This window comes from Magallana gigas, chromosome 4 (assembly GCF_963853765.1).
Source record: "Magallana gigas chromosome 4, xbMagGiga1.1, whole genome shotgun sequence".
In the NCBI taxonomy this organism is placed as follows: domain Eukaryota; kingdom Metazoa; phylum Mollusca; class Bivalvia; order Ostreida; family Ostreidae; genus Magallana; species Magallana gigas.
Genome location: NC_088856.1, coordinates 13,375,063 through 13,401,639, shown reverse-complemented (window position 1 = coordinate 13,401,639; position 26,577 = coordinate 13,375,063). Strand labels below are relative to the sequence as shown.

General features: G+C 33.9%; 3 protein-coding genes across 7 annotated transcripts; 2 read left to right on the top strand and 1 right to left on the bottom strand.

Moving 5' to 3' along the window:
- Positions 1-2,126: 2,126 nt before the first annotated feature.
- On the bottom strand, positions 2,127-5,662 carry LOC105333876 (alanine aminotransferase 2). Its single transcript, XM_011437087.4, has 3 exons — positions 5,544-5,662; positions 3,876-5,425; positions 2,127-3,741 (listed from the first exon to the last, which is right to left on the bottom strand). The coding sequence occupies exon 2, from the start codon at positions 5,321-5,323 to the stop codon at positions 3,878-3,880; it is 1,446 nt and encodes a 481-aa protein (XP_011435389.3). The 5' UTR covers positions 5,324-5,425; positions 5,544-5,662; the 3' UTR covers positions 2,127-3,741; positions 3,876-3,877.
- Positions 5,663-5,771: 109 nt separating this feature from the next.
- LOC105333878 (BTB/POZ domain-containing protein 6) lies at positions 5,772-11,354 on the top strand. 3 transcript variants are annotated; one of them, XM_011437088.4, is made up of 3 exons: positions 5,772-5,921; positions 8,268-8,548; positions 8,962-11,354. In XM_011437088.4, exons 2-3 carry the CDS (start codon positions 8,292-8,294, stop codon positions 10,094-10,096), a joined length of 1,392 nt encoding a protein of 463 aa, XP_011435390.2. In that variant the 5' UTR covers positions 5,772-5,921; positions 8,268-8,291; the 3' UTR covers positions 10,097-11,354. The 3 variants fall into 3 exon arrangements, with proteins under 3 accessions (XP_011435390.2, XP_065937443.1, XP_065937442.1); XM_066081371.1 differs by having other exon boundaries at positions 5,778-5,907; XM_066081370.1 differs by lacking the exon at positions 5,772-5,921 and adding an exon at positions 7,441-7,906.
- A 915-nt stretch (positions 11,355-12,269) lies between these two features.
- Positions 12,270-25,446, top strand: LOC105333879 (striatin-interacting protein 1 homolog). Of its 3 annotated transcripts, XM_066081366.1 has the most exons (20): positions 12,270-12,391; positions 12,934-13,003; positions 13,386-13,463; positions 13,967-14,098; positions 14,463-14,583; positions 14,886-14,954; positions 16,466-16,572; positions 16,750-16,877; positions 17,785-17,973; positions 19,695-19,724; positions 21,089-21,261; positions 21,576-21,705; positions 21,960-22,031; positions 22,254-22,426; positions 22,783-22,909; positions 23,167-23,267; positions 23,549-23,615; positions 24,039-24,143; positions 24,598-24,802; positions 25,110-25,446. In XM_066081366.1, the coding sequence occupies exons 1-20, from the start codon at positions 12,311-12,313 to the stop codon at positions 25,358-25,360; spliced, it is 2,409 nt and encodes an 802-aa protein (XP_065937438.1). In that variant the 5' UTR covers positions 12,270-12,310; the 3' UTR covers positions 25,361-25,446. The 3 variants fall into 3 exon arrangements, with proteins under 3 accessions (XP_065937438.1, XP_065937441.1, XP_065937440.1); XM_066081369.1 differs by lacking the exon at positions 19,695-19,724; XM_066081368.1 differs by lacking the exon at positions 19,695-19,724 and having other exon boundaries at positions 21,074-21,261.
- Positions 25,447-26,577: the final 1,131 nt, after the last annotated feature.

Genomic DNA, 26,577 nt, shown 5'->3' with positions numbered 1-26,577 from the left:
CTAAATAACATATTTATATAGCTGTTCCATGTATCTTAACTTTTATATCCCTGACTAAGAGCGTATACAATGGCTTTACAGCGATGATACACATTTATTTCATACAAATAGACATCAATGGGAATATAGATATAAGCTTTGGATGCTTATTTTTTGATTACCTTGCAGTATATTAGAAGTAAAAAAAAAAGATACATGTAACCTGTGGTATAGTTACCTCATATAATATTGTTGGTTTGTGCAGATACCCGATGCATGGGCGTGGTCACAATGACACGAGTCTGCAGTTAACCAACAATATTATATGGACCGGGGTGAGTTACTTGTACCAAAGTATACAATTATTCAGTATATCTTGTTATATATCGGGAGTGCACTTGCCTCTTAAAGTGGCATGGTTACGATTTGAGTCAATTTCTATTTTTCTGCTTCTATTACATTGTATTTACAATGCTGTATGAATGCATTTCTAATGATGAAATGAAATCTGAGAGTCAGTCGTAGAGTGATAAGGCTCTTGTCCTGTTTTTGTATACATAGGGTCATTATACCAGTAAAAAATATTCTTTAAGCTGATTTGTCCATCTCCTTATTCATTTTGAGCATAAATAAGCAGTTCCTAACGTTTAACACATTCATTTTAGGTCTTAAACTGGAATTTCACTTCAACACTCGAAAATGTAAACAAAAGTTTTGTTTACATAGCAAAGAATTGCAAGCTTTGTAAATCGCTTCTGACTCAACGAATGGCACTCAAAATTTGATTGCCAATTAAGATGCCTTACGGAAAAAATAACTTTTAACCCAAATTGTGACCATATGCCCATTAAAGATGGTGCCAACGTGTCGGTCTTTATATAAGTACATTATACTCTGTGAATTTCTAAATGATTTTCTGTCGCGGACTGATATTAATTACTCTTTAACTTTTTAAGATATTCATAGCCATTATGATCAAATCGACTGTTAAATGTCATATTTTTATTCCACATTGATTCATTTTCCCAGTTCTGGTATCGATATTAGCTTCCAAGAAATAAACTTAATTGTTAATACAAGTTGATGGTTACGAACCCTCAGTTGTGCAACGCTCCTGTGTAATTTGAAATAAGATTTAATTTGATGATGATATAATTACTCTTTTGAAAATCTTATTTGAAACTATGTATCAATAATATACATGTATGTTTTAAAAATTGGCCGAATTAACATGTATATACTTCAAAAATCAGTCAATAAGCAATAGAAAAGTTATTTGAGAAATGAATGTCGCGAAACGGTGAATTATAAATGTCAAATCCGACTGGCCGCGGCTATTCACTATCTCCACAAAACAGATTTACTATTCAAACGCGTTCCTATCACGAGGATTGATCTCTACAGGATATCCTTATTTCATCTTACACGCGTTTGTCTACTTGTTCGCACACATGGTGGAATACTTATATATATTCATTGCCTATTAATATTATTTTGTCTCGATTGCCATAGGTCACTGAATCAGGTGACCTATATAAATTAACAGTTGCCAAGACAGTGTACATAAAATTAACATACTCTTTTCGAACAAATATTCAAAATTAAATATTTAACAAAGTAAAAATAAACAAACTAGAGAACATTTGAACAAACTGATAGTTTTGCAAAATGCGATTGCTAATATTCGTGGGGATTAATATTCTACAATTTGGAGGTCATCCTCTAACCACGATTAGGGATGAATTTATATCCCCCATAAACTATGAAATAGTCTGTGTTCAAAATACGTAAATATAATCCCATTAAACCGTTATAATATTGACAATCCATAAAAATTCGCCCCGATAAAGAAATAATCTTCAGTGATTCTCTATAAGATAACTGATGGAGAGGGACAGATCAATGACCTGTATGTGTTTATCAAGGCTCAATGGTTAATCACCCTCATCAGGTCAACACTGTGACTTGAATTCGAAGTTTTCACTTATATAACCCCATTTTCATTTCAACCTCCATCAATAACAATGGATTGGGTGTGCCAAGTCCAATGAATTTATAACGGGAGCACCTAAATTTCTTTGTATACGGTATCAAACTTTGAAAACTTTTCCTATTCTTTCAAAAAATAAAACAATAAGACCTTGAAGGATTGTAGCATAAAACTCTTATATGAACACAATTTTTCAATTTCCTAAGCTTCTTAATGATATCCATAGAGGTGTACAATTATCAAACCCAATAATTTAATCCTCAGCATCATCAAGATACTCGATACGCGTGGTCTTATGACACGAGGGAGTGTATTAATGTTCGAGAAAACGTATGATATCAGAAGAAATTCAATTTAAGTGCCAAAAAACCCTACATATAAAACATTCTTATAGATCTTTAAATCTGAAGATACAGGCAAAATGCAATATTGGTTTTATTTCCCTGTTTGTGAAAATCAAACACACCATGCATAAAGCAAATAAAATATTATAACATTTCTTAATAACTTAATGACACTTAACCATGCACAATAAAGCAATAAAATATATATAACATTTCTTAGTGACTTACACTTAACATCTGATAATTTAAATACCCACGAAGGACAAACAAAAACTATGGCACTTGTTTAACAATTCTATATTCATATTTTTTTTTCATTTTTTTCCATCAGAAATCTGCTTTAGATTCAAATAGTGTCACTGTACAGTACAACTTAAACAAACATGCCAAGAAAAAGAACACCTTGTTATAAATTTTTCTTCCTTAAAATATAGCCATCATTTGTTTTAAAAAAAATTATGTGAAGACTTTTAAATTTGATATTTTTGCTCAGAAACTATTATTTAGTACAGAACATTTTTATACAGAGCTCTAGATCTTCTTCTAAAGAAAGTAAATATAGTCTAAAAATGGTCATGGCCATCCGGCACTCTTAACTGAATTGTGCACCATACAGAAAACTGAGCTAAATTTTGATTTCTTGTAGTGTTATGATACACATATTTCATATACAGCTTTTATCAGATAAATACATTTAAAACAAAAAAATTAAAGATCTTAATAAAATTAAAGTTCAAATATTTCTTTTAAAAATCTAAATCAAGCAGTTAAAAATGAAACAAAAAAAATATACAATTAGTAATAAAAATAGAATTTACAAAAAAAATGAAAAATAAAAAAATGACTTGATAAGATACTTTTAAATAAGCAACCTTAGTGGAGGAACAACAACTCCTAATGATCATAAAGCCTACACAAGGAACCTTAGACAAACATGGTTCAACCACATTAGATCTTTTTAAATAAAGAATAAAGGGTCTAAAAAAAATCTCTCCTCTGATAAAACAGTTCATGATCAACATGTCCAATGATTTCTCCTGGTACATGTAACTAGTACAGACTTGGTGAAATATTAATGAAAAACAAAATACAACACCACCAATGGATACATATAAATAGTGGCTCTTGTAGACATAGAAATCAGCAAAAATTACAAGAATCAAGTTGTGACATTCAGAAACAATACATATGATAATGATATTTTTTAAAACAACAGCTGTAGCAGAAACAAACATTTCAAAATCAAAACAACATCAGGGCGGATAGAAATCGGGGATATAAACGCCATCTAGATATAAAATATATTATCATACAATATCGTTAAAGTAGATACAACCACATTGCTTGCATCGTCTTCGTTCTTCTGGTATGGTATTGTTCCTTCTTTTAAAAATCTAGTGGTTCCATTTTTAGAGCTCATAGAAATAACTGGAAAAAAAAGAAATACAGAAACTTTTTTAAAAAATTGATAAAATTTAAAAATTTTAGAGACATGTCTTTCTTGTTTCTGGTGGGAAATAAGTGTGATTTAAAAAAATTTGACTTTATCATCCAAAACCAACCTCTAGTTCTTGAATCGAGCTAAGAAAGCAAGGTGAAATTCTTTGAAGCGCTCTAAGGCATCGGTCATTTCCTCGATCTTGGGAAGAATTGTTATCCGGAAATGGAATGTCCCCTCCTTCTGTCTGAACCCACTCCCTGGCACCACACAGATCCCCGTTGTTTCCAACAACTGGAAGCAGTAGAAAGCATCGGGAGTCTGGTTCCTCTTCTTGGCCTCTTCCACTGCACCTTGAGGTAAGAAAATTTGTGGGAAAGCATACATAGCACCCTGAACTTCATTGCATTTGATGCCTTCAATCGAGTTAAAGAGACTAGTCACCATTCCTGCCTTTTTCTTCAAAAGAGCCAAGACATTGTCTTTTTCTTTCTTGAATAGCTCATACGAAGGATCTCCAGGTTTTGGGGGGTTTGTGATGCAATCCATGACAATTTGACCAACAATTGGTGGACAGAGCTTAGCTGAGATGGATTTCATGAGGCAGGCTTTGACATCTGGGAGTAAATTTACAATCTCTGCATAACCTCCCCTTGAACCACATTCGCCCATGAAACCTTTTGATGCTGACATGAAAGATGCCAATTCCATTGTGTTATAATCAGGACCCATTTCTGAAAGCACTTTCTTGAAAGAAAAGAATTTGCATCCCTCTCCCCATATATTGTGTTGGTAGACCTCATCTGCTAGCACCATCAGCTTCTCCTGTTTAGCAAACTTGATGACATCTTCTATGTTTTGTCTGGTGAGCACCTGCCCTGTTGGATTACCTGGGTTTATGACACAAATAGCTCTGGGAACACAGTTTGACTTAGCTTCATTGAGGGCACGCTTTAATTCTTTAACATCAAGTCCCCAGTGATTCTCCTCATCCAGATAATATGGGATGGGATATGCATTAAACTCAGTGAGGGTTGCAGAATAGAGTGGGTACTGGGGTACTGGAATCAGGATGCCAGCTCGCTCTTTCCCCAACTTCCCTGTCATTAACATGGCTAAAATTGTCTTTATCCCATCACTGGCTCCAGTGCACAGCATTATGTCCTCTGGTTTGCTCGGAATTCCATCTCTTTCAGATATATACTTAGCTATATCCTCTCTTATGACATCAATCCCTGGGCTCGCTGAGTAGGATCCAATACTGCCTCCCTTACAGCCTCCCAACAGCCTTTTGGCTCTATCTTTGACATCTTGGGGAAAATTGCAGGTCTCCAACATTTCTGGGTATGCACACACGGATAGGACCTGCCGGATGAATGTAATCGGAGTTTGACCTGTAGCATGACAGTCTCCAATATTGGCTTTCATCACTGATGTAAACGGTTTGTTGGCACCATTTGCAAGCTCTTTCTCTAGCTCAGTGGCCCTGGCAACTATAGGGCCTCTAACAGCATATTCCATTTTCACAATATTTGGATTAATAGAATCCATCGTAAGAACTTTGTCTGCCATGCTTATCTTGTCGCTTTCGTTAACCTTCAGTATATAAGGATTATATCACGTCCCAGGGTCAAGGATCTCTGGTGTAAGGCAGCGTTGACTGGTTCCAATTTCCTGAATAAAAAAATCAATTAACATGACGTAGATTTTTAGATCTTATAAAACGGCATCTTGTTGGACATAATATAATTACAATGAACAAGAACAAAGCGGGAATACTGTCAATACGTACTTATGACTAAACCAAAATAAGAGGAAGTTCGGGAATATATTGAAATGAGCATTTAAGTCGAACAAATGTTTTAGTAAACAATTTCTTTAAGATATTCCATTGAAGCGTTTATTCAACGTTGACAATCTGTTGGTTAATGCGTTCATTTTCCATATTTTGCAACCATTCTAAAACGTATCAAAATTCTCTAAATATTCACATTTTGCTATCTTACAGTGACACGATTTTACTAAAATGCAAACAGGAAGGACAGCAATGCCTATTCAGGGAGTAAACTTGACATTCGAATCAGCTGTTGTACAACTTATTATCTACTTTCATTTTGAGTTAGAATCGTAATAGAAAATTGTTTACTGTGAGTGAAGTGAGTGAGAAAAGGTTGGATTTTATTTGTTGAGTAATTTATATTTCTTGCTACCTGACAATGCATTTTTCTGTTGTTTATCTATGTTGCCAAAAAGCAAACAAAGTTTGAGGGTTGTATAATTACATGATGATGTACATGATGTAGATCGTACAAATGAAGAACTGTACAGCTGCTGTAGCTGTGTTAAGAAACTAGGATTGAGGTAGAACTACGCGCTACAGTTCTGTACATGTATTTAAAAAAACTTGCAGTAAATGATGCACAAAAACTTTGGCAGATTGTTATGTTGACATTTTTACCTGTAAAGTATGGTGTCCAGATAGGGCCATTTGCGTTAGCGCGACATCGCGTTCAGATAAACGAGACATCGCGCTGACACACAACACGCCGTCGCGCTAACACACAACACGTCGTCACGCTATCACAACTTTGCATAACACACCGTCGCGCTAACACACAACATGCCGTCGCGCTAACATACAACACGCCGTCGCGCTAACACAACTTTGCATAACACGCCGTCGCGCTTACGCAACTTTGCAAGTTTCACAGTCTAGTAGGAAGTCGTGTCCGGAAATATCAGACTGCCCATGCTGAAATATGTAGGCCTGCACGCAAGCATGGATTAAAAATAAATAAAATGTACTTTGAAATATATATATCATTTTCATTTATTATCAATGCATATGAATAAAAATATAGTTACTAGTATGTCACTGTATAAGGATATGCTAGCGTGCATGTAAATTATTATGAAATCTACCAATTGATAAGTTTACCTTAAATATTTAATATAATTCATTAAATCAACAATAATATATTCATGACAATGTCATGTTATATACCTGTAATTTTACATTTTAAAATTTCTTTGCTTTGGTATATTACACAGAGCACCTAATATGAATTTGTGACATGTACATGTTATAAATATATTATTGCTGAGTTAATTAATTATACTAAATATTTAAGGTTAATTTATCAATTGGTAGATTTATTAATAATTTATATGCACGCTAGCATATCCTTATACAGTGACATACTAGTAACTATATTTTTATTCACACGTATTGATAATAAATGAAAATAATATATGTATTTCAAAGTACATTTTATTTATTTTTCATCCATGCTTGCGTGCAGGCCTACATATTTCAGCATGCGCAGTCTAATATTTCCGGACATGACTTCCTACTAGATGTGAAACTTGCAAAGTTGCATTAGCGCGACGGCGTGTTTTGTGTTAGCACGATAGTGTGTTGTGTGTTAGCGCGATGGCATGTTGTGCAAAGTGGTGTTAGCGCGACGGCGTGTTGTGTATTAGCGCGACGGCGTGTTGTGCAAAGTTGTGTTAGCGCGACGGCATGTTGTGTGTTAGTGCTATGTCTCGTTCATCTGAACGCGATGTCGCACTAACGCAAATGGCCCTATCCAGAAACCATAGTAAAGAAACCACATTTTTATTCATCTTACATAGTTGGTGGAAGTGTTTAATATTTAAAAAAAAAAAAAATCCTGGTAGAATAAACTCAGCGTGATATTTTGACTGGTGTCCTCCCTGAATCGCAGAACATCATTCATCCCAGTCTGGAAATCCAGCCCACACTTTAGTCATGTGTGTAAAATTTAAATATACAATCATGTAATATTTAAATATCAGCCTCTTCAATTTTCAAGCTTAGTTAATATCCTTAAATATTTACATTCCACTTATTTCTGGCATTTAAGGTGTGTGGAAAGCTACTGCAGTTATAACACTGTAACATACACATGGTACTGAAAGGTTAAATGATGAGATTTATTCTGACATCACAAACGATGAATGCTGTTAAAGTGCAATGTCACAGACAAAAATCAAAGTTCAGCCAAAATCAAAGTTCACCTTGTGGCTGCTACAGTTGGCTCTTCCATATATTTAATTTTGCCCACAGGATTATACAGTGATTTTGAGGAATATTTCACATTTGTGGACGAGGCATTAAGAAGTTCAAACAATGTAAAATACATGTATAACCATTAAATTAATTCTGACTTTTGGTATTCAAATTTGTCTGCCTGACCTGTTGTGTTATAGGACTGACGATATCTAAAAATAAGCATTAATTGCTTAATTAACATTCTAATAAACAATTTTCATTTTACATGCAATTCTGTCCATAAAAAGGGCTTATTCCAAAAATTTATGTAGCTGATTTGTTTTGACTTGATCGGACTAGTACCAAAATGGTTTGTTTGATACACAATATATGATACATGTACTTGTGTCAATGCCTTTATTGATTGGTTCAATGTTTTGCCCCTGAATGCTCTTAAAACTGTGTATGTTATCATGTTAGTTTTTTTGTTTTATTTTTAAGGAAACCACCCTCTGTATATTAGGTATGGCAGCCTCCATCATTGACGATTGGCAGTCCTGTAGAAACCTTCAGTTTTGTAACCGCCACATGTGGACCAATCAGGTGGCCTGTGACATTGACTTCTTGGTAGGAGAAGACAAAGAAAGAGTTCCTGCACATAAATATATCCTCATCAGCAGAAGTTGTGTCTTCTTCACTATGTTCTGTGGACCGCTGGCTGAAACACAAAGGGAAATAACTCTACCAGATATCGAACCACCAGTGTTCAAGGCATTGTTGGAGTAAGAATTGTCTCTCACTGTACAAATCATTATAATTCCTTGATGCTCAGAATTCTTCAACTTGTGAGGGGTCAAAAATTTGTGAGTAGTAAAAATAATAAATGGGAACAGGTTTGTGGGCAACTGTCCCAGAGGAAGATACATTATACTGGATGTAAAGGACTGCCTGTAGCATTATTCATTTTCTATACCCCACAATCTGCCGTGATTCAAGTTACTATATTTACGGAATGTTAAAGATATGCTTAATCAATTTCTATTTCTAATAATGATAGTTAATGCCTAATATATTGTTTTGTGTATATACACATAGTGTATTCTAAAAATATCACCATGAAGATTTACTGGTGTTATGGAGCAAAACTAAATTGGTTTTGGTTAGAAACATCAAGTGCATTTGTTCTTTATTTTAGATTTCTGTATACAGACAGTGTTGACCTGCAACCAGACATAGTGCTGCCATTGTTGTATGCTGCTAAGAAATACTCTATCCAGGCATTAGTCAAACAGTGCATTCAGTACCTGGAGCTGGACCAGACCACCGAGAACATCTGTGCCATTTTAGAACAGTCACATCTGTACGATGAACATGAACTCCAACGTAAGTGCATGGGCTACATCTGTCGCAACACAAAGGAGGTGCTGATATCTGAAGATTTCCTCAGCTTGTCGTCACAGTGTCTGGAGGTGATATTGTCCAGCGATGAACTGCAGATCGACGAGAAGTCGGTACTTGATGCGACGTTGAAGTGGGCCAATGCTAGATGTAAGGAGAAAAATCTGGAAGTAAATGCAGAGAACCAGAGGAGAGTGTTGGGAAACATTATTTATTTGGTCAGGTTTCCGTTACTAGGGGACCAATACTTCACAGAGGTTGTGGCAGACATGGATATCCTGACAGATTCAGAAAAAGTTGAACTCTTCAAATACTTCTTTAAGAAGGACAGAAGTAAAAAGTGCAAGTTCAGCCCAATTAATCGCTACTCAGGTTTAGACTCGCCTACTTCCATGACCACTTCTTTCCACTCAGACGTCAATGATAGTCGGCCGATTCAGACCTGCATCCGATACGGAGCGGTTTACGAGGATGGCTCGTGGTATTGCGGGGGAGAGCCAGACGCCATCTCTTTCACCTGCAATGAGAAGATTTCTCTTCATGGTCTCCTGGTGTATGGTTCTTATATCGGTGAAGGAGTATATGATGTGACGTGCTCGCTGTATGATACCATGGATATAGAAAAGGTGACCAGGAAAACAAGACTGAAAACCAGCGAGAGTCAACACACCTATCCCATCCTCCTGGAAACTCCAGTCGACATCGGACCAAAAAAGAAGTACAGCTTAGTGGTGAAACTTTTAAGCTCCGACGGACTGGACACTTACCAAGGGAAGAACGGACAGAGCACAGTTACCTGCTCAGGTGTTCGCTTTAGTTTTAGCAAGTCCAAATTCAGTCGAAATGGAACTGATGTGAAGATTGGACAAATTCCTGGCATCTTGTTTACCACTTGTAGACAAGACTCTTCCGATGAATTTGATTCAACATGACAGTTTCATGAATTGACCTGTGGCATTGCTAGTGCTGTCTAGCAAAAAATGTGATAATATTTGATCAGCCTTGACTGATTTTATAATGCTTTTGTATAACCAGATTATCTATGCATATATTTGCTTATTGCTTTAACAATGCAAAGTCATCTTAATATGTTCATTTATGGAATATATTAACATTCTTGTTCATACACTTACTGATCTGATCACCCGGACCTTTGTCAACTTGTCACTCAGAGACAAATCAATTCAGGTGAAACCCTTCTTATATTGGAATGAAGGTTGTCTCCTCTTCTCCACACACTGAAGCAGGAGCTTGTTATCAATTATAAATAAAGGAAAGATGAATTATTATTATAAATAAACACTTCAATTTTAAGACAATCGGTTTTAAGGATTTTGCTCACTCATTTACTTAACTAATGCTTGTGCAAAAATGCAGGGTCACATTAATTATTTGAAACATTTCAACATAACGTGGCATCTCATATTTTTTAAAGCGTTATACATATATTTATTTGCAAGTCATACCCACGTGAATTTTCTAGTTGCTGTTAATGCTGTATATAATGTTTTAGCTAATTGTACTAAACTAAGCATACATCAGAAGTTTTGACTTTTTATTGCCATTTGATTTAATTACATGTTTAATCATTCAAGCTGTATATGATAAAATTTGTCATAGTGTAGAATCTTCCTTTCCAAACTATGCATTATATTAAATTTTACGAATCTTATACATTTCTAGTCATTTTATAAATGTCAATAAAGCTTAATATTCTGTTCATTTGTGATTACCGTTATATACATGTATATATTTTTACAATATGTAACTTTTTTTCATATCAAATAGCTTCTTGTCATATCACATATATATTTGTGTATTATGTAACATTTATTATTAATATTTTTTGCAATCAGGGAGCTAATTTGTGAAGCCCAATTATTAATCAGAGTCAGTAGTGGTTCCAAGGAGGCCTCAGAGGCTCATCACAACCATTTTGATTTTGACCCAAGAGTTTAAAGGTCATTGTATGGTTAGACCTAGTCTCATGTTTTGTGATTTTCAATCATTGTAAAAATGGAAAACAAAATCTATGATCTGGCTGTGATGATGTGAACAATGGTTGTTTTGTGTGATATCATATACATGTATCATGTGTTTATAAAATATATATTTATGGCATATCTGGGCTTAAAATTAGTTGTCAATGAGTTGATGGATTAAACAAATAAATTCTGTTGAAAAATGTCATATGATCTCTCATAATCATTTGCTGGTATTCTGCCTATAATTATTATGTGTACACAATACAGGGATGTGAGTTGATGTGACGGATGGGCCAGCTGTAACATATCTGACTTTATAGTGGTTTCTTGATGATTATTTGGAATAGCAATTGTACTTTGCACAACATGCTCACAGCTTAAAGATACTGTATTGCGAAATTAATGGCAAATGCTTCATGGTAAAGGAGAATGTGAATTGATAAAAAACACAATCTCATTAATCCAAGTATCATTTAAGTTGTAATGGACAGACTGGTTCATATGCCTGCATGGCCCTTTATCAACACTGTTGTTAGAATACCTGACAGAGATTCATGATCAGCTAGGTGTCCAAAGTTCGAATCCCGGTCTGGTCCATCATTATTTCTCCCACCCAATTGCATTTGGTGTAATGCAAACCCTTGTCCAGGAACAGACAGGTTAACTCCCTGCTAGAAGAAAGAACCTGGGGGATCATTTAAGGGGGAGGAATGTGACAGTCAGACCAGTTCAAAAACAGGTGATAGCTTATAGTTTACCGGTATAAATAGAGCACCTGCATGAATAAAGATCCATAATCTAGGTATACGTGATTGACTGCTATGAATGATCTGGAATCAATACTTAAGAGTTTAACCTGGTCGAGACAATAGTATCTAATATGTTTTATTTCTCTGGTTTTAGCTAGGTTACTTTAGTGGGCAATACCGGTAAGTAGAATGATTGTGAAGCCTATGAAAATTATCAAAATGAAAATATCATAATGTGATAGTGTTTTAATTTTATGATAAAAGTTAAAATTGTTTATATTTTTGTCCTTTTTTTTTGGGGGGGGGGGGGGGTATAAATCTCCAAATTAAGACTGTTAGCGTTTTCAGTACTTTGATGAATTCAAACAGAGTTGTCTCACATGAACGGAACTCTTCAGTAAATAAATTCAAGATGGAGGCTGGAAGTAAGAAAGAAGGCCTGCCAAAATTACGCGATATTTTAAGAAGACAGAGAGATGATTCCTTATCAGAGGTAACATTTATCATTTTGCACTGTTAAGATCAACAGCATACTAGATTACAAACACGCCATTAATGTCGCTGACATGCTTTATCATTATTCTCTTTTGAGAAGTGGACAGGCATAGCCTACATCCAGTGGCTGTCCACTTCTCAAAAGAGAATAGCTTTATCATTTCTGTGTATTTGACAGTAATAAGATCTTGGAGCATGGATATCGATGGTATGCACCATATTTATAATTATCGGATAGATAATTTTGTATGCGCAAAATTCATCTCAATTACCATAGAAAATCACAGGGGCTCGTCACGAAGTTTTTTCAACCTTCAATATATACCACCTCTATACTATAAAATACATGTATTTTATAGTATAGAGGTGGTATATATTGAAGGTTGAAAAAACTTCGTGACGAGCCCCTGTGTAGAAAATGTGAAAATTCACACAACTCAGTAAGGTACAGATAGAATAAATTATGGGAGTCGACCCATAATATATGATTATTTCTGTAAAAACCATACTCCTTTCAGTGATAATTTTCATTTGTTTCAGAGCATGACTGAATGTCCAGATATTGAGTTTTTATATGAGGATGCTGACACATATAATGCGGAATTAGCAGGTAACATTTTTTGATAATAATTCTCTTTTATATCATATTACGGTATAACGTTTGTTGACAATTGAGACTGCTAGGTTTGGGATCTGGGGTTCTCTTATAATTTTTACTAAAAATCTTTGAAGTTGCAATAATGCTTAAGCATCCAGTCAATGAAGTATAAACTATGTTGCAACCAAGTGTACACTCTGAATAAATGGTCAGTCAATATGATCATCTTGTGAAAGACTTCTAACAGTTTAATAAGAGGCCTTATTGCAAGTGTCATATGTTAAACAGTTTAAAGCTGGTTAACAGGATGAGATCTAGCTTGAACATCTTGAATGTTAGTCTGAGTCATGCACCGTTGTTCCAAACGTGTAGTGCAAAATCATTTTATTTCCAGAACTATTCAGTTACACTGAGGACTCCGAGTTTGAGCTGTCAAAAAAGAAATTCGAAGATGGCTTTGTGAACAAAGATTGTGAGTCTAAATCAGATAAAATGGTTTTTTCTCTTTTTTTCTGAACCAAAATAAATTGAGAAAAAAAATAATGTAACTGTGATTAAGATTGATTTGATAAAACCATGTACTGTTTTAAAAAATAGCCTGTTTGCCCCTTTCCAACTTGGTGCTGATATGCAGATTGGAAAATTAATTTTCTTTTCATTGCTGTACAATATCTGAACAATTACAGAAATCCAAACAACTGGAACAACTTTTTTTAAAAGAAAAATTATGCTCATATTTTTTTAAAAATATTTTGATTTGACTCTTTTTCTTCTGTGAATCAGGAAAAGGCAAACAAACAATATTTAAAGGCAGTATAAAACATGTAACAAAATTTGAAATAAATTTTCAGATAGTTTTGATTTTAAAAATTTCAAATGTATTAGAATTATAGAAATCTAATGAAGAATTTGATTTCCATTATCTTCTGGTTTTTGCCACAGCAAAAATTAAATGAGAAATTAAAAACTTTGAAGGTGAAAACAAATGGACAAAGTCCTCGGAATCTGTGCAAAGGAAACACATCGTCTTTCTACAGAATGAACTGGAGGTTGTGGACAAAGAGCGACGCCTTAATGCCATGTGGTCTCTGTTATATCTTGTTCAAGGTAAGTATTACTAAAATCTTATTTTATCACAGGGCTGTCAATAAAAGGAGTCATTTTTTTCCACTGTTCCAATAATTAGATCAAAAAATCATAATTGGAAAAGTAATCTTGGTAATATTCTACAAAAAAAACTTTAAAATATAGGTAATTCATATCTTTTCTTAAAATTTGATGAGAGTTCTTACTTATCACAAAAATTTACTTGTACATGTAGATTTAAGACTTTTAAGAATTTCATTCCGACTAATAGCTGGTTGAAGAAAATTGTAAATAAAAAAGTTCTTTTCAATGAGTAAGAAGTCATGTAGGTGTTTGATGGTTATATCTAAACTAGAATGAGTTTTGTGATTATGTTATGCGTTAGGTGTGTACGGGGAGTGTATTTCGGAGGAGGAACACCGCGACTGGACACACAGAAATGTCCACCTGTTGTACGAGCAAGGACTCTTCACATCATTCGTGGAGCTTCTATCCATGGAGACAGAGTAAACTCCCTTTGAAATTTTTGCATCATGTGTTGAAATATTATCTTGTTAAAGTCTTGGCTTTTTCTCTTAAAGAGGAAACTAAAAGGGATTCAGTTCTTTGTTTCATGCAAGGATTTTGAAATAGTTATGTGTACTAGCTGTGAGACAAGGCTTATACCTTTGTTATAAGAAACATCCAGCCTTCATCAGAACTTTTAAAATGATTTTCAAAGTTTGTCTTACAATGAACACTCTAATGAAATCTGGTTTCTTCACAACCGTAGATTTTTATTCATGTATGGTATTCACTTTTTTTGTAGAAATACAGCGGCAGCTTCTATAGCCATTAGGAAAATGGCCGTCTCTGTGATAGACAGTAGTGATTTAAGGTACGCAGGCAAAATGAAGACGGTAACAACAAGCAGCAGATCTTGACCTATTAATTTAATTACAAATAATGATGCGTATGCAGCATACACACACAAAAGAGTTTTTCTTTTCAAAATTAAAGCAAAACAAAATGACATATAGATACAATGTATATTTAGGGCCCCGCAAGGATTTGCGGGTGCCCTATAGTAATCACTCTGTCCGTCTGTCCTTCTGTCCGTCCGTCCGTCTGTCACTCTTCCGTCCACAAATTTCCTGTTTTTTTCTAATAACTTTTTTTATGGTTGCCCAATCAAGTTCAAATTTGGTATGGTAGTTCAGTAGGCAGAAATACATATTTTGATGCTAAGTTTGGTTCTCTATGTCTTCTGGTTTGGAGCTGGGGTGGTGGGGTAGATTCCTAACTATGCATAAGAAGAATGGGCAAAGAGAGATAACTGCTGAGAATGAATGGGCAAAGAGAGATAACTGCTGAGAATGTTACCATTGTATACATGGAAGGCTGTGCAATATTTGTCCTTTGGGATTAATTAACCTTCCACAGGAAGAAAATCCTAAGCTTTATCTTTATCTGTCACATTGAGATTAATTACTGCACTGCCTGTGTCTGCAAATGAACTTTGTTTTGAAGTTAAGGTCAATTTTGAATGATGTGTAGTATTGTGTACATTCTTTGAAATATGGATTTGAAATATAATATTCATATTTTTTTTGGTTAAAATACCGTACACAATGATTTATGATAGTTTTATTGAATAGAGGCAAAGCCTAGGTATCATTGCATTGGTATCAATTCTTTGTTTTTTTAACAAATTTTATTTCATCCCATGTTAACCCACTTTATCCCGTGGATATGACTCATTGGATATTTTTTTGATATTCCACAGTTGTGACTTTACAATGGGATTTGCCTAGGCATAATGAAGTAAAAATAATGTAGAGTTTTATAAACAGTGTAAACATTGATTGCGGTGTATAAAATATGGGATAAATAGAATCTCATGATTTGTAGTATAATATGATTTTTATCCAACTTGTGTGTTTTATCCCCTCACTAAGGCTCAAGAAAAAAACACTTTAATTGTTGGATGAAAATCATATCCAACTACAAATCACGAGATCCTATATATTCCAGTTCTTTACATCTTCTGCCGGGCATTTATTTTTCATCATTGTTAATATAAAGAGGATGGAATTCAAAGTTTTTTTCACTTCTCTATATTAATTGTCATAGCGGGGCCCTTCCTGACTGGTCAGTTTTCTAGTATATATTAACTCGAACTAGATGGAACTGTTAAAAAAGCCTGGAGATATCCCTGGGTATTCAAGATATCATTGGTAAAATACTTGAAATATAAGGGGTTTGGACTTACAATTTACTTCGACATATCCATTGTATTCGAGATATCAATGTTCGAGATATCGAGATATCAACTGTACATTTTGAAAACTAATTCTTTGACAAATGGTTTATGAATTATAAATATAGAAGCTATGTGGACCTTTACAGATTAATTCTGAGTGTGCTGTACATTATGGTTGAAGTGATGCGGAGTCCTCTAGACACGGAGTCAGATGAGCAGAGACACAACAGGTCCATGTTCATGGAGGATCTAGGTCAGTCCAGGATAACTTTTTTTTAAGGTTCATGTATTTGTATTAGTTGGTAGGTTATTGAAGTAAATGAATTGCCTTTTGAAAATTGAATGACTCTTTCTATTTGTATTTATGTTCAATGGGTGATTATGTGATGATAGTAGATGATGTTAATGATGACGATGATTAATTTTTCAGTGACCCCATTAGTAGGAGAAGAGATACTCCCTGTGATATTGTTCAGCATGATCACCAAGTTCTGCAGTGGAAGTGCTCCACATTTCCCCATGAAGAAAGTCCTGCTTCTGCTGTGGAAAGTTGTGCTGGTATGAAGTTTCAGTACATGTATTTTATATATCTATTGCAAGTAGCAAGATATTTTAAGAAAAAAATAACTGTGAGGAACATGTATATTTTATGTTCCTTGTGACATATATGTATTGGTTTAGAATGCATTTGAGGATCACATTTTCATTAGTTTGAGATCCCTCTGAACACAACATTATTTTTTGCTGGTACCTTACTACCTTATACACCACATGCTCTATGTATTATACAGCTGTCTGAAGATGTGTTTTAACATAGCTCTACCTTTAATCTTTAATTATCTGGTGTCTCAAATTTTAGGGTGGACTCATATATAAAGGAAACCTCTAAAAATTTATAAAAAATTTATTAAAATCTCATTATCATAATTCAAGAGAGTTAAAAAATATGGATGCAATAAGATAATTTATTGTACTTCTGTGTATATTTTCTATGTATAATAAACTCAATCGAATTTACTTGCTATTCTATCCAACTGTGAAATAGTTTCTGTGCTAACTGCCCATGGTGAATAGTCTTGAAACAAATAAGCATTCAATTTCCCTCGTTTTTAATCTCAGAACACCTCAGCGTCAATTCATTATATGCATGTTCACTAAAACATGCTGTGTTTTACTGTGTTCAGACGATAGCATGTTTATTGTGCCCCTCAACAGCAACTATTTCCCTCGGCTTTGTCTTGTGAAATAGTTGCTGTCTTGGGGGACAATTAACTTGCTAATGTTCTCATATCCAGTAAATAGGTGTAATATAATATTCACTGATATAAACAACATTAAAAGGAGTTGAAATTATGTGGTAGTAATGTTTTGCCATATCCTTTCCATGTACATGTAAGTATATGTATGTAATGTTCCACCATATTTTATCTACCTGTACAATTTAAGTTTGTGCCCCCATTTCTAGGTTTCTGTAGGGGGACTGAGAGAATTACAGAAAAAGAAGAATGAAGTTCGAGAGAAGTATGGCCTGCCTCCTCTCCCAGAGGACACATACGAAGTTTGTAAAAATATGCGAGCTTCATCCCCGCCCACATCAGCGGCTGATCTGATTGAACAACAGATGCCACGCCGAGCATTCAGGGGAGGAAAGCGGGTTAGTTCTCTTGTTTAATGTCATTTTCTCTTCGCTCCTTTTTTTAGCCAATTTTTCAAAGTAGTACTTTTCTATATTAGAACTGTGTTTCAATCACGTGTATTTCACTTCTCGACAATATTTTATGCATCAGTACTTTTTATTAAAAACCATTTTTCAAAATATGTCTACACCTGGTTTTCAATTTTTGTAATTCGTTAACAGGTAAAAAAAAAAAGAAAGGCAATTAAAATCTTTAAAAATTCATGTAAATCACTACATTATTGATATGTATTGAAAATTCCTCTCTAAATACAAAAAAAAAAATCTACAAAAATTGACAGGAGTAGATGTTTGTTTTTCACTGATCTCTTACTTCATCTGCACTAGTTGATAGATAAGGTAGACCTGTATACTTACAAGTATATAACCCTGTGGTAACAATAATATATTGAATTTTACACCGTGTCTAATCTGTTGATGTTTTAGCTTTTTACATACCATCATTCTGTTTCTTTCTCAAAAGAAGGTTAATTTTCAACTCTATAGCTATTGATGAGTAACCATGGTTTGCATGAATGTGTCATGCTAGAAAATACCCTTGTACCATATTATGTTGTGTCATAAATTGTGTTAAAACTGAAATGCAGTCCTTCTTTTTACCATATTGCATGTGTTTGTTGTATAATGTTAACACATGTATTTTTTTGTATTATGGTGAATTTTGTGAACTTCACAATAGGTGTAAAACTGTAAACTGTTGTCAACTGTTTGCTCCTAGATTTCAAAGATGTTAACTCTGGGACTTTTAAATGCAAACTAGTATGAACTTAAGAATTTTTAAATGATTCTGTCATTTTCTGTATCTTGCTTCAGGCACGTAGCATCAGGGGGGGCCAGGCCCCCCCCCCCCCACTTTTTCTCGCAGGAACTAAATTTTTAAAAATTTACATATAAAAAATTGAATTATCATGGAGTTGGCCCCCCCCCCCCCACTTTTTTTGGGCGCATGTAAAAAATTAATATGAAGATAGGTAAATGAGGACTGAAATTTAAGTTATATAATACGCCGGCTAACCAACCAACCAACCAACCAACCAACCCCCCGGATTAGGATTTTGAAGATTTTGGGAAAGTCCATTTTTCCTTTTTTTTTTTCTTTTTGTTTTTTTTTTTTGTTTTGGGTTTTTTTTTGCTTGTCAAGATTTTTTGGATGAGTTTGGCCTCCCGCACTTTCAAAAACAATGCTACGTGCCTGTGCTTGAGTGAAAATTTATGGGTATAAGTTTATTACCGGTTAAAATCATCTGGACAAAGAAACAGAACATGCTTAAAAACAAGGGACAAATTTTCTACTTAATAAACTAAAACTAATTATAAAAATAGAATATAATAAGCAATAACTGATTTTCATATTTAGCTTCTCTGACACTTAAAATTGGCACAAATATTTACACTTCTTGTACACATTCACAGTCTAGTTCTGACCACTTACTGGAAAGAGATAACAGAAAAATATCTTTGGTATACAATTAATATATACATGTATATGTAATTGAACTCTCATATCAAAATTATAATTGGAATTTTAAAAAAACTGATAGCAAGAGATTCATAGTGGATATACTGGTAATACCTATATTCTTAGCTCTTCTTAAGATTAAAATCTTTTTTGATTCTTGGTTATTTTGTTATTTGGCTTCAAAAAAAGAATAATTAATTTTTCAATGATTCAATTAAAGATGGATCCCTTCAGCTTTTTTGACCTGAAGGTAATTTTTTATGAAAAGAAAATGCATGAAATAAAAAACGAAGTAAAATTTAAATTAAAATCTTTGCAGAGCCTTGACTTCAGCTAGTCCTCTAGCTATTACTTGTACTGGGGATGCCCTGTGCAATGGCAAAAAGTCTAAAAATAATAGCATGGCCAAAACAACCGTTAGTACCATATGTAGTTGGTGGGAATGGTTGCTGGTGATAACAGCTATATTATTTCATTGCTTTCCATTCATAATTTCATATTTTGGTATTTTCTTTACAGAAGACTATATATAAACTTATTTTTATGCCAAATGAATGTATTTAAATTTTGTTTTTCAAAAGTTACACATAGTTAACAATACAAAAAAACATGCATATTTAAAACTTAGAATTTAACATACTGGTACATATTTCCCTCCTAACTTTTAAAGATTTGTTTTTCAAACCAAATAAAAAAAATATTATTCTCTAAAAGTACTTTTCTGTGCAACAGTTATTGATAAGAAGCGTTAGTCCTCAATGACATATAAGTATACATTACTTATTGAACAATTCTCTGTACTGAAGCAATACTTTGAATTATCATTAACTATAAATTAAACCAGGAATGGATTTAAAATGATATGTTTTAGGGTGCTGATACCCAAGAAGTTAATAAAATATAGATAATTGAACTAGTTTTGCATGGGACTGTATTGTAATATCATATGCATGTTAGATGGGTGTGGAGTCCAGTATTAAGACATTGTTTTCTGTTATTTGTAATTTCATTGATATAATATCTATGACTGCTATCACAGTCATTATTATATTTTATTATGAATTAAAATTTTATTATTTATAATTATTCTAATTGCTTAGATTAATTTCTTTCTAATTTTTATAATGCTTGCCAAAAATCATAGTTTTTAGCAATATCATTATTAATCTGAAAAACCAAAAGTATACTGATCAGTATATGATATAATAGTGGATAGTGCTTGGAAACTAAAAACATAATGTGTTTATCTTTCAAAAGACTTTAAAATCATATTTGACGATGCCTTATCAATATGGAAATCCAGGGGAAAACTACAAGACTTAAAATAACGGAATGCAGAATGATATTCTTTGTCATATTTTATGTCAAATGAAGACAGAAAAGAACAAAACTGCTGTCTAGGTTTAGGATCTTGAGATAGGATCCAAGCACTGCCTACACCTGTAATGCTTTAGAGGTGATGGGACTGATTGTTATGATATATGTGACAGATGTACTAATATACTTTGCATCCTTGCTAACGTATGCTTGCTTTCTAACTCTCTTTGTGCCTGCCTATCTACTTATCTCTCTATCGGCCTCCGCGTCGCCTTACAAAAGACTTTGGTTAAACAGAGTAGCCTGGACAACGACCCGTTCGAGAACAGCAACGGGGAGGACAACATCTTCAACGATGTGGACGGGAACGCCAGACAGAGCAGCGACGAGGACACACCTCCCACCCCACCCCGCCCTGCCACCCCCACAGTCGTACAACAGAAAACCCTGCCCTGGAAACCCAAAGTCAGGTACAGAGGTGGTTTATTAGTAAAACTTTTTTCATTACTAGTATTTGAATATTGTAGAAACATTTAGGTTCCTTGGGGCGAGTGTTTGTGGATTATCATTTCTTCAAGGATTCTTCGGAATGCAATATCATGCGTTTATATGTGTATTGAATAAAAACTGATAATTAGTTAAGGATGTTAATTTTGTGGGTGATTTACAAAAATCAATGAAAATTGAGCCACCAAGAATTCTTGTAATTCCACTGTAGTATCAAAAATATAGGCTGTAATAAATATAGTATTTAAATGCACTGAAATTAATTTTTTTTTCACAGGCAAAAAGATTTAGAACAATTTCTTGATACCACGAGAATGAAGTTTGTTGGCTTTCAAGTCAAGAATGACCTTGCTTCTTTAGCTGGATTACCTCATCCTATACATGAAGGGGTCAAGGTCTTAAAAGAGGTAAAAAACCATTTGGTAAAGTTGAATCTTGTCATGAAATAGTACTTCTATCAAGGGGTTAACTGAATTAATGGTAGTATTGTTGTCGGATTTTCTAAAACATTGATCTTAAAGTTGGTAACATTAAGCATCTCATTAATTTGTTAGGAAGTGCACAAACTCCTTTAAGTTTACTTTAGATTATGATGAACCAAGCTTTCCTCTATAAGTGTTATTCATTTCCCTAAAATTAACCCTTCATTTTTTGATTTCAGCACCTTTACATATCTCTGACAGAAATCCAGATCAAAAGAGAGGAAGAAATTGCCAAAAATCCCTTTTCAAAGGTAATGCTTGCTAAATTTTAGAAACAAAGTTATATCCAACAAAGACTTTATCTGTCACAGTATAAATTACATGTACATGTATACTTGTGTTTCATTAGTTGTTTCTATGATAATTGTGATTGATTGGTTGTCTCAGTTCTGAGTTGTGTTTGATTGGTTGTTTTTGTAATCCATGTATTTGATTGGTTTATTCTGTAATACTTGTGTTTGATTGGTTGACAGCCAGAGACAGACGTTGCCAACTCTCCTGTGGAGATCTTGTTCCAGGCCATTCTCCCTAATCTCCCCCAGTACATGATCGCCCTCCTCAAAATTCTACTGGCGGCTGCCCCCACGTCTAAAACCAAGACAGACTCCATCAACATCCTGTCTGATGTCCTCCCGGAAGTCATGCCGTAAGTCTCCACTGTAAATTAACATACAAGTGTATCGCCACATCACTCTGAATTTGCCTCTTGTTAAAAGAATTCATTATTAAGGGTTTTGTTTAATGATTATTTAAATGATAATATATTCAAGTTAGTTTCTTGCTAGCAAAAAATGAAAGGATTAATACACACTGCAAATACACAAAAATTAAGGCCGTTGTCACACAATTAAATGTTGTATAATGATTTAAATGTATATCAAAGGTATTGTGTCTGAAAACATTTGTAAAACTCTTATCAAGTGTTAATTTTAATACAATTTGATTATGTATTTTATGTTATGTAGCTTTGTTTTAGATCTTAAGATTATTGTAACATTTCAGATTAACAGTTCTGCAGTCAATGAAACTAGGCATTGATGTCAACCGGCACAAAGAAATCATTGTCAAGGCCATCTCAGGCCTGCTGTTGTTGCTGCTCAAACACTTCAAACTAAATCATGTGTACCAGGTGAGGATCACAAGGGGAAGTACTGAAGGGCATCTAACAAATGTCTAAAATCAACAAAAATATGTCTTTTGACATAGAATTATGTGTGTAATTTATTCATTGACAAGTGCAATAAAATTTTCTAAATATCAACTTCCCAAAAAAATTAAGCCTTTTACATATCGTATGACACGGTGTCCCTCCATTTATTAGGAGTTAATACATATTTTACAACAATTTCCCTAAACAAATAAAGATTGTTTTTTGTATTTTGACAGTTTGAGTTTATGAGCCAACACCTAGTGTTTGCCAACTGTATACCCCTGGTGCTCAAGTTCTTCAACCAGAACATACTGTCCTATGTCACAGCCAAAAACAGGTTAGATCCAAAGAGAAGCAAATTGTAAAAAAATTATCTGAAGGAAAATTGATTAATGTGAATGTTTTATTTCCTGATAAAACTATCTACCAAAGTAATAAAATAAACATCAAGGGAACTTTAATAAAAATTATATGATAGATGTATGTTTTGAAGTAGTGCAAACTTGTGTAATATATTGTACTGTTATATTTATATTAAAACTGTTAAATGTGATATTTACTCTGGTACATGAATTTTGTTGCTATTTTATTGTAAGTGTTACATGTATTTTGTTTCAGTATTCCATGCCTGGATTATCCAGGCTCTGTAATTGGCGAGCAGCCAGAACTAACAGCAGAGACTTTGGTAAGTATGCGGAGTATTTGGAAAGATACAGCTTTATGATATCATTCATGTACATAAATTCCCTATTCTGAGCTAATGACAGAGGGGTTATATAGAAATCAGAATGATAAACATAAACATTGTATTTTCTTTACTTATGATTGAGATTGGTTTATCAGAAGGTATTAAAATTAAACAAGTAAGTCTATGAACAGTTTATTAAAATGTTTATTAAAAATTCATATTTAATAGTTAATAGTTATAAAGGAAAAATTTGCAATTCAATCACATAATGAAGTAATTTGTAATACACATGCATGTCCAACCGTAACATTTGTACTGCAACGTAAACTAGCTTTTGATTGTTTTGATACCTGTTAAGATGCCATATTATCTGTGCATCTTGAAAATGACTAGATTTAACTGGTGTGTGAATCTTTACAGGAGAGCGGTGACAACCAGCCTTACTGCTGGAGGAATCTCTTCTCTTGTATCAATCTCCTCAGAATACTCAACAAACTCACCAAGTGGAAACACTCCAGGACCATGGTAACTGTTTCTGATTTTAACTGGTTATAAATTGGGTGATTCTTAATTAATATTGTATATTACATATATATGCAATAATTCCAATTGGATTTTGTATTGTCTTTCTTTTTAATCTAGCACACTAAAAGACAGTCAAGTTAGAACATCACAATAAATGTGTCTACCATGCTTGTGCATTACATTATATGCTGAGGATTTCAGGAAATTCTTTAAAAAGTTTTCCAGTATATCCCAGACTCCCTTTCTTTATTATGAAATAGGCAATTCTTACATAATATTATTTATGATATATAATAATATTTACAATTGCATTTTGTATGGTCCAACTTCTTGATCTAGCACACATCACATCAATGTCTCTACCGTGCTTGTGCATTTTATTTGCATGCTGAAGAATATCAGGAAATTCATTCAAGTGTTGTCCAATATATCACTGTCTCCCTCTCTGTTACAGATGCTGGTGGTGTTTAAATCGGCCCCGATATTGAAGCGTGCCCTGAAGGTGAAGCAGGCCATGATGCAGCTGTACGTGCTGAAGCTGCTCAAGATGCAGACCAAGTACCTGGGGCGACAGTGGAGGAAGAGCAACATGAAGACGATGTCCGCCATCTACCAGAAGGTGCGCCACCGGCTCAATGACGACTGGGCCTACGGAAACGGTATGTACTCGGGATTTCTTCTTTCCATTACTTTTTGTCATGGTTGTTTATCATGTTACTAATTTATTTTAGCTTAAATGATGACCATTATTAGTGTTATTACGTGTTGTGTAAGTTTTAAAATAATTCATGCAGTCAAAAGTTGTTATATCAGGGACCTGTATACCAAGGATGGTATGGTAAGTTAGTACAAATGTAAATAGGTTTCTGTCAGAATCACTTCTTAAAACCAGCAGTGAAACTGATATGTATGAAGCAATTATTATATACTTACAAACTTGGTTCATCTAATGAATTATATTTTCAGATATGGATGCCAGACCATGGGATTTCCAGGCGGAGGAGTGTGCGTTACGAGCTTGTGTTGACAGATTTAATCAGCGTCGCTACAATCCTCACAGCGCGGACCCAGACTTTAAACCCGTTGACACCTGTCTACACAGCGTGCTGGGGGAAGACATTGACCTGACGGAGGAATTCAAACAGAACTACGAGCGCTGGCTAGAAATGGAGGTGTATTCAAATTACATAGACTGGGATCAAGTGATTAATTGTTAAACAATTGGCAGACATGTTTTTATACGCAGACTAGGACTTATTTATTGAAATATTGTACTGAAAAGAATAAATCATGTGATAATGGACCTATTTTTTATGCATCTCAACTTCCAGTCCAAAATGCATTTGACGCAGGTTTACATAATAGACTTAAGGACTTGCTCAAGTGTAGCATGTTTTTTTTTTATGGCGTCGAGCGAAGCTCGAAAGCCATCTAGGGATCGTACGTCCGGAAGTTTACAAATTTTTAAGGAGCCAAACAACTCAAATGAGTGCAAAGTTTTCTTACGTGTTTGAAGAAAAATAGATGACATACTTCAACTTCGAGCAGAACTGTACGTCAACAAAACAAGTTGGCAGATACGAAATGGTTGGTGTCTTTGAAAATGCTAATATTTTATTGTAAACAATGTGTCTGGGTTTCAGCGGACGAATACACTTGCACGGAGACACATGCGATAGTTAGGCCTACATACTCAATTTGGTTATGAAATATACCAGCCTGCAAAACAGATTATTTTGTATCCATATCGAATATTGACAATGCACAAAAGTGTGATCTTATAGAAACAAAACTTCCTACATTGAGCGATAAGTATATCTACAACCAAAAGTTATTTTTAACAAACTAGTGAACTACTTTCACTTTGTAAACAACGTGAATGGGTGCCTTTCTTTTATCTACCCCTGATCTTTTCGGCCCGTGTCTTTTGGACCCATGTGAATTTTAAATCAAATTGATAATAAGAGACAATGTGTTTATCAGCAGTATACAAATTACAATATATAGAATTAAACACAATCATAATTTAAATATTTAATTCTATATGAATAGAGAGAAAAAATCTAAAAAAAAAATTTAACTCCTAAGATATTTCTAAACTTAGATTTTTAATTAACATTCATTTTTTTTTAAAGAATTAGGTGAGCCAATTTGTAATGAATTGTAATTTAATTAGTTATGTGATAAAAAACAAGTTTTTTATTTTTGAAAGTTGACTAATGTATTTGTCTAAATGTTTGTTTTTAAAAAGTAAGTATAATTGATACCCATTTCTAAATGAATGGTCAATAACCAAATCAGAATGATTTTTGAAAATATAAAAAAAAATCGCACTTAATTTTAATATTTCTATTATTTTAGTTGACTGCGTAAAATCTATATTAATTTCATTTTTGTTAAATTGACCGCCCAACTCAATTTTTATAAAATTAAT